General features: G+C 40.6%; 1 protein-coding gene across 1 annotated transcript in view; it reads right to left on the bottom strand.

Annotated features, from left to right (window-relative positions):
- LOC126412885 (protein O-mannosyl-transferase TMTC1-like) overlaps positions 1 to 14,099 on the bottom strand; it is a 216,526-nt gene that overhangs the window by 46,694 nt on the left and 155,733 nt on the right. The window contains exon 5 of the mRNA XM_050082776.1: positions 9,779 to 9,892. Coding sequence (XP_049938733.1) covers positions 9,779 to 9,892 — 114 coding nt within the window. The remainder of the gene's footprint in view (positions 1 to 9,778; positions 9,893 to 14,099) is intronic.

Genomic DNA, 14,099 nt, shown 5'->3' with positions numbered 1-14,099 from the left:
GTTCGTGGCGGGTAACGTATGTGCAATACAACGTCCGGAATTATATTTAGACGGAAAACCAAATATCCCTTGTTGCATGATTGGATATGAGTTACTGAAGTCGGTCACAACAAATCTCTGACAGTGTACGTCCAGAGAGATTTAGGGGCGAACAACGACAGAAATAAAGCTATACTGGAAGAACATGCGAAACTGAGGTTTAACGCAAGAACCCTGATGATTTTAGTTCATTCATGAAAAAGCCAGTGACAAACTGCTCGTTCGGTCTCTTTTTTAGTATTTTACGTCAGTTTGAGACACTTCACAACTTCAATTAACGGAAGACGAGGATGTTTTTGAAAGAAAATTGTGTCCTTTGTCATAGCTTTGTTTAATCTGTGAGAGAACGTCACAAGAATGTTCCACACATACAGATGGACCATGTTAGAAGAACCTATTGCACACTGCAGATAGGCTTACTCTGAGACTTTAGAGAGCCAGCATTCCAAACCAAATCGCAAAACAAATTACTTACTGCAGCTTTAATGTGGCTTAATAACCTCGAGGGAAATATAAAGAAATTCAGGCGTATACACACAGGCACCAACATTCCCACATGGAATTGTATGCGGGAAAATAGTTTCTGATGCAACACGTACTCTCTGCCACAACCTTACGATGACATTCTGAGTATGAGTTGCACAGTTATACTTCGTGAAGGGTCTTGCTGAAAAGAAAGCGCAAGGAAACGTATCTATGGTAATTAATAACGACAAGAATGTTGAAAACTGTTTTACTCTTTCTATCGTCGAAATAGTACGTAACTGTTTTACGTTCACTGGATGTTATTCTTGATTTTAATTTCCACAAGTGCACTTCTCGGTATGATAAAAATCATTATTTTTCTTTCTTTTCTTTGTTTGAACTCGGTTTATCTGGAAATTTACCACTGTAGTACACCTAAAATGTCAGAAAGCACGCTGCCGTCATTTACTCGTGCGCTCGTTACGCGCCTCACGTGCTCCCGACAGTCCAACGGAATGTTAATTAGTGAACCTAGTAATTTTTCATACGCCAGTATTTTCGTATGTAAATTACATTGGCAGAGTTGTCTGGTAAAAAAAAAAAATGAAGTCCATTACTCGACCTCATTATGACACACGATTTGGTACAACTCACATTCACGCTACACAAAAACAGCAGTAATTTTGTAACTAATACTAGTTACACTGAACGAAAATATTGCCAATATGACCTGTGTTTTTTGTCTCCTGAGGTGTACTCATACACCCCTCGTTACTGCTCATGTTAGACTACCTTCAAGTGACTAGAATATATGTGTACCATTTGAATGCTTTCAAACGAGCTTATATGTGTATTTTAGAGTAAATTATATTGCTCTCACTTTTCAGTAATGAGAAATTAATGAATGGGTATACGACCGAATGTCGGTGTTGGAAAGCCCTTTTGATTAATACTGGTTCTTGAATAATGGCTTCTTACTTTCCACTCATATAGGCTTGGCTTCGGACTCTTGGTCTTGATGGATTTGGCAGGTAGACTTGCTCCCAAGGTACACAAAAGTAGTGGGGCAAAGTTGACGTCAGCGCATTTTGTTAGTGTGGGTTGCCTACATCAGAGACAGGTATGCACTCAGGGCAAACGCATTGTTCTCCTGTGACTGACAGGTACTTAACCTATTGCTCCCCTTTGATTTAAAGGTCCTCAACCGATTATTCTGGTAAAAGAATCCTTCCTTTTGGTTGACAGGCACTGAAACTACTGTTCCCCAGCCCTGGGAATAGACCCTCTCATGCTTATCAGTTTGATTGACTACTTAATTAAATTGATCAAATAATTAAACCCTCCCTCTCTGCTAAACCCCTACCACCCTCCCTCCACATATTGGTGGAAAAAGTCTCAGTTGATTGGCATTTTGGAGGGAATTCGATTGTAGTGAATGGAATATTGTTTAAACAATTTAGACAATGTGTGGAGTATTGCTTATTTATACAATTTAGGGGATTCAAGGCAGTGTATGTAATGTAAGGATATTGATTGCTCTTTGGCGGAAAGGAAGGATCTCATAACAGGAAATTCAAGGGTATACTGCTAATTTATGAAAAATTCAGTTTGTGGGGATTGAATTCCTCTTAGTCATCATTCTCTGCTCTTTGGAAACGTGTAGTTTTTGTAAGAAGTAATTATAAGGGCAAATATGTTGCATAACCTAATGTTTGACATTATACTCTGGATGTCTTAACCTAATGTTCGCCCTTTGTCAGCACTTAACCTAGTGTTCTTTTAAGTGATTTTCCATGTCATCTCCATTTCCTTAAACTATTTTACAGCCTTTGACACCAAATTAAGTAATTACTTATGTCCTCCCACCATTTTCAGGTACAGTTCTCAGACTTCACATGCTTTTGAATGACGTGTCTGATGCGTTCTTCCTTGTCACCCAACCCCTTATACTATTGTACTGCATTTTACATAAATATTACGCAAATTAGGATAGTGTTCTGCAATTAACCTGCTGATCTGCTCCATGTGACCCATTCACGCACACCCTCTGCATGCACCCCCAGAGTCGGGATGCACCGGTGGCACCCCAGAAGTGACAACGTGATTGTCAGCTCCAGAGCCATGCATAGGTGTCCGTTTTGGTCCCCCAAGCATGAGACGGCGGCATCCCTTTCTTTCCTTGCCACTTGAGAAATTTGTCGAAATACATCTTCACCTAGGCATCTTGGTGGCGCTTTGGTTCGGAACTGCAGGTCCAACACTATAGAAATCTGTTCTAATGCTTCCCAGAATAGCTCAGGGTGCATTGTTCATAGCAATCCTAATGGGACACTCAAGACCTGTCAGCCAGGCACGTGTGTTTACCAGCCCAGCGAGGCTGACGCATCGCCACCAGATGTGTGCAATAGCATAGCTGGTGTTTCCGGTGTCTTGCAGCTGCTAGTCTCGAGATGTCGTAACACCACAATGTTGGATGAGGGTACAGCATCACGCCAGAGATGGGTGGTCTGATTCATCTTGTCACTTGAACAAAGAATACGTCACCTTACACTCAGAACTTTCTCTGTGTTTCCTGAATTTACAAGTATCGAAAATACCAAAAGGTTTCGTGGAAGCAGCGAAACCGATAAACTGAAAAGACTGTAGGGCTTTATACTCCTGTAATTGATAGTCAGAAATGTTTGCTGCTGCTTGAACGTAATGGTACGATGGCTTATGCTTCGACACATGTTTGTGGGGAGTAATCAAAGTACTATTTACGTAAGAACCAAGAGAATTACCTATGTCTAGTCGTAACGGAAAGATAGACTGGACATGGTGAATCGTGATTTCAATGCACTGAGGAGTATATCCAAAAGTAAGTTGTGATAGTTTCTTTTCGTAAACAGCTGCACAATATAGCAATGCAAGTGTTCAACTGGACCTGCTATAGTGTACAATCAGAATGGGCAATATGGTTTTAAGAAGACGTCCCCTGTTCGGCATCCCTAAGCATACAATCGTATTTTCCTTGTTGTTCCATCGGTAGTGATGTTGATTACAGTACACCAACCCACATTGGTGTTCTCTTTCCAAGCGCTACATCCGTAGGTGCAGTATTAATTATTACATAGTGCTGGAAACCTGTTCTTCATAACACTTGTTTGAGAGAATCTTGGCAGGGTGCAGCACATTCCAGAAGCACTGATTCAAATACTTTGACCGATATTTGCCTAGGACTGAGGATAATCGAGACACATTGTCGGTGTGAGTGTGGGCATATCATAATTTCTTCAGGTGCTGCACAGATATAAGAAATAACTGCACTGTTTGTGTAAAATGTGTATATATTGCAGTGTAATATTACTGTGGCTTGTATTGTGGCATGACCAGAGAAAATGAGAGTGCGTCCTATCGTGAGGGATGTGAAGATTCAGCACATCGAAGACCATGAGGGCATGAGAGAGATTTTTATGTGGAAAATTTTGTGTGCAATAGATACTGAGATTCATTCCAAAACCACAGCGGTCAAGAAGAGACATTACCTGCACATCGATCGGAGTCAGACAGCAGCAGCAATCGTAATACTAAATTGTAGTTACACTGGTAGATATGTTCCTGATTCCCAATATTCTTATGAGTTTTGTATGTATTTGATGATCTGTAGAAAACTTATGCGTTGTTTACCTACAGAAATTTCTGAGTGTCAGGTGACGTATTTTTTGTTCATATGTTGAAAGACAAGTTGAAGCAGACCATCCATCTCTGGCTTGATGTTGTCCCTCACCAAACATTGTGATATTAGGACATCTCCAGACCAGTAGCTATAGGACACCGAAAATAACAGCCACGCTATGCACACATCGCGTGGCGATCTGTCAGCCTCACTGGGCAGGTAAACACATACACATGGCCGACGTGTCTCGTGTGTCCCTTTAGGACTGCTAGGAACAATGCACTCTGAGCTAGTCTGGGAAGCATTGGAACTGATTTCTATAGCGCTGGTCCCCACAGTTCAGCGTCATCGCGCCAGCAATGGTACCTAGGTGAACACGTATTTCGACAGGAATTTCTCAGGTGTCAAGGAAAAACGGGTTGCCACTGCCTCATGCTTGCGGTACCCAAACGAACACCTGTGTGTGGCTTAGCAGCTAATGGTCGCATCGTCACTTTGCGGTGGCCACCAGTGCATCCTGACTGTTGGGGACAGGTGCGGAGTCGGTGGCATCTTCATCTGGCATCGGTTGGTGGGATGTGTTTTTTATTAGCGATCATTTGCTAAAACAATATTCCATCGACTTCAACAACCAGTAGAATGCTGCAAATTAAAAAAAAACCATCCATATGAAGAATATCGATTTAATTAGTTTGAATCCATTTTCAATAAAAATGTGGTGTTAGCAGTACAATAGTTAAGGGGAGGGTGTGTGTGAGTGGGTGACATGGAGCAGAAGAGCAGGTTAAGTGCAGAACACTACGTTAATTTGCATAATTTTACGTAAAACTCAGTACAGTAGTTTAAGGAGGTGGTTGATGAAGAAGAATGCGAAAGCAGTGGCGTTCAAAAGCATGTGATATTCGGAAAGTGTACCAGAAAATGGTGGGAGAACACAACTAATTACTTGATTTGGTATCAAAGGCGGTACAATAGTTTAAGGAAATGGGGGTGACATGGAAAACTACTTAACAGAACAACAGGCTAAGTGGAAACAAAGGGCGAACATTAAGTTAAGACACCCAGAGTACAGTGCCAAACATTAGGTTATGCAACATGTTTGCCCATGTAATTACTTCTTACAAGAGCTACATGTTTCAAACGAGCAGAGAATGATGAGCAACAGAAATCCAACCCCCACAAACTGATTTGTTTATACATAATCAATATATCCTTGAATTTCCCGTTATGAGATCCTTCCTCTTCACCAAAGAGCCATCAATTTCCATGTGTTCCATACACTGCCTTGAATCCCCTAAATTGTTTAAATACCGAATATTCCACACAATATCTAAATTGTATAAACAATATTCCATACACTACAATCGAATTCCCTCCAAATGACCAATCAACTGAGTCTTTTTCACGCCAATTTGTGGGAAGGAGTGTGGGAGGGGTGTGGGTTTATCAAAAGGGGGTCTTTAATTGATAAATTTAATTAAGTAGTCAATCAAACTGATAAGCGTGAGAGGGCTATTCCAGTAACTCAGACCTGAAAGTGTACCCGTAGCAGCTAGGGGGGAGGTTTCCTGAGGCGTGGAGGGCAAGGGGGAGGGTTCAGGGAACAATAGGTTAAGTGCTTGTCAATCAAAAAGGAGGATCCCTTTAGCAGAACAATAGGTTAAGGACCTGTCAATGAAAGGATATCAGTAGGTTTACCCATGATTGCGTACCTGCCCCTGATGTAGGCAACTCGCACTAACAATATGCACTGACACCCACTTTGTCGCACTACTCTCGTATCAAGGTATTAAGATTCCTAACAGTGCACTTAAGTGACATGTAGCCTACCAATCTATTACTCTCACTGCTTCACATAATTCAGTCAGTAAACTACTAAAACGATGATAAAGGTCTCTTGAAATAAACCCTGAATTTATAATATATAACATACATAATAAATAATATTGTATGTTCAGTGAGCACGTTGCTGCTGTGAGTACAGTTCATTGACAGTAGATTAGGAATCACACGAGTTTACCATCCCACTGGTATTAGCCATTGCTGTTCTGATTTCGTTTTACAAAAGCCTGACCGCAATCAACATTATTATTAACGTTCGGGCCTACTTTCCCCACTCTGATGCGTAACTGTACACATAGTGCTCGCATGCGATATCCGGCCGGTGTGGCCGAGCGGTTCTAGGCGCTTCAGGCTGGAAACACGCAACCGCTGCGGTCGCTGGTTCGAATCTTGCCTCAGGCATGGATATGTGTTATGTCCTTAGGTTAGTTAGGTTTAACTAGTTCTAAGTTCTAGGGGACTGATGACCTCAGATGTTAAGTCCCATAGTGTTCAGAGCCATTTGAACCATTTTGAGCATGCGATTATCTCTGAGACTCCCTGCCACCAACTGGTGCAAGTGAAACCGTCAGGCGCCAAACCATCTCTACACATGGAAGATGAGGCATCCCCATAACATCTGTGGCCTCTCGTCTGGCTGAAGTGAGTAAGGACGAGGTTCGATATGTAGGAACGGTGTCGACTTCATTATGTACCAGTCTCCACAGAGAATGATATTTATGAAAATGATCACAGTTTCCTCATCAGGTGACTACATGATGATGGCGAAGTGACCTTCCGAATTAATATACCTATTGGGCTGATATCAGGACGTACAACCATAAAGTACTACATGACAACAAGTAGCGACTGAGCAGCACTGCTGCATTGCGTTAGCAGTCAGCGCAGACCAGAGCGCTGCTTAGTCGCTGCTGCAGTACTCGTCATTCTTCGCGTCTTGTGCTCCTGCTAGTACATATCGATGAAACGAATATCGCACTAGAGTGATTTCGGACCACTGCACCGAATGGGTACGTACAACTGCGATTTCAAAATTATTTGTTTCGAATGCAAAACAAGCCGACGCTTAGCGTCGACGCTGTACGTCGCGTGAAGTGCGTGATGAGCACGATTTGCCTGTGCTGAGTCCAGATACACGTTGTAAAAACTAAATTGCTGTTGTCTGCTGAAACACTGAAACATTACAGAAAATGCGCCTTACTGTTCTTGGGAGGGCACGGGAGCGTTCTGAGTGACTGACTGACTGACTGACTCATCGTCGTCCACCTCAAACTGCTAGGGATGGAAATATCAAATTTGGAGGAGATGTGGATCTTATATTGCGGGCATCGTCGTTCAAGATGCGACTTTTCGAAATTCCAACCATAAGGGGGTGGAATAGGGGATGAAGTGTTTTTTAGTCCTTTGTTTTGAAAAATGTCGCTAGACCTACGAAAATTATTATTTGGTGTCTCGGTCACAAATAAAGATACACGAGTTTCAGTATTTTTTCAGATTTAACCCTATGAGGGTCACATAGTAGGTGAAAACTTTTTATTCTTTTTTTAGATATCGCAATTATTAAAGAACTACCAAGTTTCTTTAAAGTTACTTCTATGTACATTGGTGTTTGACTTCTCGGTTACAAATGAAAAAAAAACCATGTTTCAGTATTTTTGGGAACTGAAACCCTAATGGCGTGAAATAGGGGATCAGCTTCCTTATGAAAATATTTTATTATGAAAGCATTTTTAAAGCTAAATCTAGGAACATTTAAATTTAGCTTTGAGCCATGGCGAGCTGGTGCCAGTGTTATTTTGTCCATGTATCGTTGAGATCGATTGTGGTTGAGCTAAGCTATCGTTGCTTTTCGCGTTTCTTACCTTCCAGGTTGGTGGACGAAGCGATTGGGTTGTTAGCACTCGACGGGTAACCCTCGAGATCTCGTGACATTCGCTGGGAGACGAGTGTCAACGGCTGGCGAACGAACGTGATGACCGTTATGTGTTGTCGTGTAAAATTGGTAGGGTGTTTTGGCGACATGGGCAGCTTGAGGGTACAAGTTCTGTGACTTCGCTGGGAACAAAGTTTGAAGTGAAGCGGTGAAGCTGTGGAACCCGCTCCTTCGTATTGTGTACGTGATATGAAGTAAGTCCTCGTAATTGTGTTTTGTTGACAGACGCACTTAGAGGCATTTAAATTTTATTATTAGGGTGAGATTTTCATAGTCGAACCTTAAGACGGTTTGGAAGAGTTAAGTTGGTCTAGTTAGATGGTGGCCGTCATATGAAAGTTTTCTCAAGAGGTTTACTAGTGCTCTGTGTTTCTTGTAAACAAATGATTTTATGTTGGCGTTTCCAAAGCCTGCACTCTATAAAATATAGTTGTCCATGTGTAAAATGCTTAAGGTCGAAGTTGTGAATTTGTCAGTAGTGTAACGTGTTCCTTTACACGCTTACCCATATATCGAGTCAAAGGTTCTGCACAGCGTTTCTATGTTTCAGAGTTATTGCAATGTCTTTGTGATTCGCGCAAAAACTTTTGATAGTGCCAGAGCCTTGGCGGGGAGTGAAATGTCATCCGAGGTCTAGGTCTGGCAGTGTTTAAGAACCTGGCCACTACCGGCAGTTGTTCACATACCGCCTTCGATAGTTTAGTATTTGACTTCCTTCTGCCAAGGCGGGTTAAGTTGGTAGATATATAAATATATATTATATGTAACCTATTGAAAGACTAGAAAACCGCCTCGATTGCGAAAAAAGCACCTAGTGTTAACCTAGGTTTCGGTGTAGTTAACTACACGTTCTTCAGAACAATAAAACACACAAGTGCCCAAGAAGGCCTTTGTCAATGATTAAAAGAACACCATAGCTATACATTTATAAACGAAAAAAAGGAAACCACAAACAGTACATATGTACAAAGTCAAAACCATTACTTAACTTCATGGTGTACGCTCCACCTCACACCGGCCTGTGTTCAATGGGCCATGACCCGCCATAAACTGTTTGTGTTTTCCTTTTTCTCCTCCTTTTTTTCGTTTATAAATGTATAGCTATGGTGTTCTCTTAATCATTGACAAAGGTCTTCTTAGACACTTGTGGGTTTTATTGTTCTGAGGAAGGTGTAGTTATTTACGCCGAAACCTAGGTTAACACTAGGTGCTTTTTTCGCAATTGACGCGGGTTTCTAGTTTTTTAATATACTAACCAACGATTGCTGACGCGCTGCGATGTTGAAGGTTCTTATATGTAACCTGTTCTTATGGGAGTTTGATTTTCTGAAGTTTGTCAGTAATTCTGTTTTCTTAATAATGCAAAATAAAGCGAGGGGTATTAGTGACCGGGACGTTAAGTTTGTTATTGATCTTTTAACGAGTGCTTCTTTAACGGATTGAAATAGTAAGTTTATAAGGGTATTTTAGTGAAGAACGTTAAGTGTGGCCATCTTAATGTAATATGTGGTTTTAAGGAGTCTGATGAAGTGGCTATGTGAAGTAAGTTATAATCGCTATGCTTATGGTTTCTATAAATGCCTGACAGATTACGTTTTTTATACATTTCTCTTAAGGGACTGTTTATTTGGGTACTGTGTACTTTGGGTTTCTAAGTGTATTTGCAAGGCTTTATCTAGTGGCTCGTCCACAATTGGTAATTTTCAGATTCCTTAAAAGGCGTAATGTCAATCAACTCTCTTAATTATAAATAATAAATTGCACAGTCACACATGACTATGCTCTAGGTGCAGACGGACGCTTCGTGCGGCTCCAGCAGCCAGGCGGCAGCCGCGGCCACGCACCTGAGCGCCTCCCTGTAGTGGTGCACGGCGAGCTCCCGCTGCCCCGTCTCCCTCAGGAAGTTGGCCAGGTTGTAGTGCATCTTAGCGTTGTGTGGCAGCGCCCGCAAGCCCGCCCTGCAAACATACCAAGTGTCTGACTGCTTAAGCGACACTGGTTAGTGTAACGCAGCTGACGACGCTTTTTAAGTCTAAACAAGGTTCGTTCTTTGGTGGGAGCTACAGAAAAGGCAAGTTTAGATGGAGAAGGGTGTATAGTGTTGTTCGTCGTGGTTATTTAGTAAAAATCACACACACATTCACCTGAAGTATTCAAAGGAAGTGGAAAGGTAATTATAAATTGGATGTTCCAAAATATTAATGCTGTTTCTCAATAACTTCTGAATCTTATTTTACCCTATTAAGAGGTAAAACTAGTAACATTAGTAACAGGAATGCTGGGTTGCACTGCGTCTGAAAATATGTAATACATAAAGGGAAACATTGATACCAAAACTCTCGAAAAATTCTTGATCGATTTAGATCAGATCGTCACAAAGTAGTCTAATGAACACATGAACGGAATAGGTTCTATATAATTTTTTCATATGTATACAATATATAAACATATTTGTGATGTATAAAAGGAAAACGCTATTTCCAAAAATGTTGATAATTCCTTGACCGATTACTTCAGATTCTTACACGATACTCTAATGAGCATTTGGACGGAGGAAACGCAGCCACCAAAAACCTCGAAAAGCTTTTGACCGATTTACTTCAAATTTTTACATAATACACTAATAAACATTGAGACGGACAAGGCTTATATATTTTTTTAGCTGACAGTGTACACGTTCTCTGCTAAAGCCAACTACGAAAAACGAAATATTGTGTTGTTTTGCGAAAATTAGCGGTTTCGTTTTCTTTATTGTGGTCAACTTCAACTACGATAGCACAGCATGTAAACCATTCCACAAATTGAAACTTCCTGACAGTTTCAACCTGTCTAGAAGTTTCATATCAGCGCACACTCCACTGCAGAGTGAAAATCTCGTTCTGCAAACATCCCCTAGGCTGTGGCTAAGCCATGTCTCCGCAATATCCTTTCTTCCAGGAGTGATAGTTCTGTAAGGTTCGCAGAAGAGCTTTTGTGAAGTTTCGAAGGCAGGAGACGAGGTACTGGCAGAATTGAAGCTGTGAGGACGAGTCATGAGTCGTGCCTGGGTAGCTCAGTTGGCAGAGCACTTACCCACGAAAGGCATAAGTCCCGAGTTCGAGTCTCGGTCCGGCACACAGTTTTAATCTGTCAGGAAGTTTCATATCAGCGCACACTCCACTACAGAGTGAAAATTACATTCTGGATGACATAAATTGTTTCATATATACATATTCTTCTTCCTTATATATAATTTCAAACAAAATGTGTATATACAACAATATGCTGTTTTTGTTTTCTTCCTTACTGTCAGTTTCACAGAAAAAACGAATGGTGTATTTACGTCAATCAGCTTGTGATTAGAATGTGCCTACTGCATATGAGTGGTCCGAAACTTCATAATCCTACCTATGCGCAGATTCAAATAATGCGAAATAGTCTCACTGCTACCCAACGACCCCTCCGACTTATCCATTCACTTTAAGCGAGTACAGTTCCTAATGATGGTTTTGTTTGCAATTACAATAAACAAGTCACGAGGTCAGAGAGAGACGTATAGGCAGACAGGAGGAGGGGAGGAAATGAACATAGCGAGGTAGAAGAGGAAATGGATTGAGAGGGAGAAAGAGGGAGGAGGTGGTCATGCAGAGAGAGTTGGGGGGGGGGGGGGAGAGGAACAGATTGACAAAGAGACGATAGAGGAGGGAAAGGGTAGAGAATTACCACACAAATTTAGCAATTGAGGAACATTTCCGGGTTCGCTAGTAAATTACACACACAGACCTCCTTCATGAGTCAGTCTATCTATTAGCGGAAGCCGTATCAAAATCCTGACTCTAGTTCCTAAGATAAGCCTTCACAACTGACTAACAAACGCGCCGGAGGAGTTCAGTTTATCATAGTTCAACCAGTGTGTACGAACTAATCATAAATTATATAGGCAAACATTCCCGATGAATCAGCCTATCTACTAGCGAAATCACATCAAAATATTCATAGTTCTTTATGAGATTAGCTTTCACATACAGACAGAAAGCCGCACCTGGTGTCTTTGTAATATTTAGTGATTCTAACACAATTACATATCATAAATTTACAGAAAACCGAGTCAATGTTTATCATTCGAAAAACTGTAACAGTTTAGTTTTTGTCTAACTGTGGTAAATTATTATTTTCATTCATATTTCTAAGCTATCAAAAATGTTACTATCTACTTTTCTAAGAGAAGTGTAAATGGAAATAGCTGGTACAAACCACGCCTGTTCCTTTCTGCTGTAGGTTTGTCTTTACGCCCGATATCACCAAAATATACTGTCGAGTAACGCTCACAAAGGATAACAATTCTGCAATTACAAGTTTCATATCCAGCTACCGAACTTGAAGAAGTATTTACTCACGTGTACTATCATGAAGTCTGTCCTCACGAACAGTCGGTGCCGAGTTCAAATTGTAAATATTTGGAGCCGTTAAATTTGATCAGTGTTATGTGTGTGTGTGTTTTTTTTATATTATTATTATATGAACATATGGTACAGGCACAGTTTTTCAAATGTAGAATTTACTACCAACGGCAGTAAACACCTACGTCAAAAAATTAAAAAAAATATCCCGCACGAGACGGTTAGAATTACGGACGCAAATATCATTTCAACAATCTGAGGACATTTTGACTATTTTTCGACCATGACTGTCTCAAGAAATATGTAAAGGTATTTTTTTTTAATTGCCGTTACCAGTCACAATTTTGTCAACTATTGTATTACTTACTTATTTAGCGACATGTTTCGAGGTAGTACCTCATCTTCAGGCTAAATGGCATTTCAAAAACAACTTTACAATAAGGTCATACTGATGTTACTTAGCCTTTTCGTAAATGCAGTGGTCATCCTGTGGAAAAGAGAAAACTTAATAAGAGGCGATGTCACTTTGGAAGCTGGGCTGATGTTTGCACGAAAATGCTTTGTAACGGTTATTCACTTTGTTCTTCTGGCGTGGCAGTCTCGTGGTGATGCCACCAACAACAACTTAAAAAAGAAACTGATTCATGACATCTCACATACCACAGAGAAACTTACCAAAGCAGGAATTTGTATAGTCCCATTCAGTCATTGCAACAAATATTATATTGGCCAAACGCGAAGAAATTTTAAAACCCGCTTTAAAGTACACATTGACTGTTTCAGACTTGACAAACCGAATAAATTAGCTGTAGCGAAACATATAAATGAAACAGGACACAGTGTTACAATAGACAACGATCACAAAGTATTACATAATTTGGAAAAGAGCTGGAAAATGGACATCTGGGAAGAAATGAAAAAATTCATCCATAGCCAATGGGGAATAACGAGACGTTGAATGAAATGACAGACTTCAAAAGTTCACATTTCTTTTCCAATTTCACTACAGTACTCTTAGAATAAAAATACATAACATGACAGTCGTTTGACTCTAGCCCCAGCAGTAGCTTAGAAATATGTAAAATAAATAGTTTATATCATGATGTGTTCAATAATAAATGTAACAAGTGCCCAATTTCTAATGTATTTTGCCAACCTACATCTGTAATGCGATAACAAGACGTGCAGAAGTCATGTAAACATCTGACACACATAGATCGACAAATCGATAGTCAAATCTAGACCAGCTGTATTTCGACCGCCATATAGCCCACTGCACATCAGAACTGTTTGTGATGGTGTTTCCAAGTTACTGCTATCTTAGTAACAATTTCGTGAACAGTGACCAAGGGAGCCACGGAAATGGAAACACCTCAGCACATCACAACGAGACTGCCACGCCAGAAGAACAAAGTGAGTGACCGTTACAAAACATTTTCGTGCAAACATCAGTCCAGCTTCCGAAGTGACATCGCCTCTTACTAAGTTTTCTCTTCTTCCACAGGATGACCACTGCATTTACGAAAAGACTATGTAACATCAGTATGACCTTATTGTAAAGTTGTTTTTGTAATGCCATTTAGTCTAAAGATGAGGTATTACCTAGAAACATGTTGCTAACTAAATGAGTAATACAATAGTTGACAAAGTTCGTGACTGGTAGCGGTAATTGAAAAAAAAGAAACCCTTTACACATTTCCAAACATGTTCGTGGGTGTATTACATGCTCCCACGTCTCGCCATATGAGAGTAAGTAATACGCAAAGAATCAGTGTCGATCATGATC

This window comes from Schistocerca serialis, chromosome 7, assembly GCF_023864345.2.
Source record: "Schistocerca serialis cubense isolate TAMUIC-IGC-003099 chromosome 7, iqSchSeri2.2, whole genome shotgun sequence".
NCBI classification, from domain to species: Eukaryota; Metazoa; Arthropoda; class Insecta; order Orthoptera; family Acrididae; genus Schistocerca; species Schistocerca serialis.
Note: the sequence above shows the minus strand (reverse complement) of the source record. Positions and strands in the feature narration are given on the sequence as shown.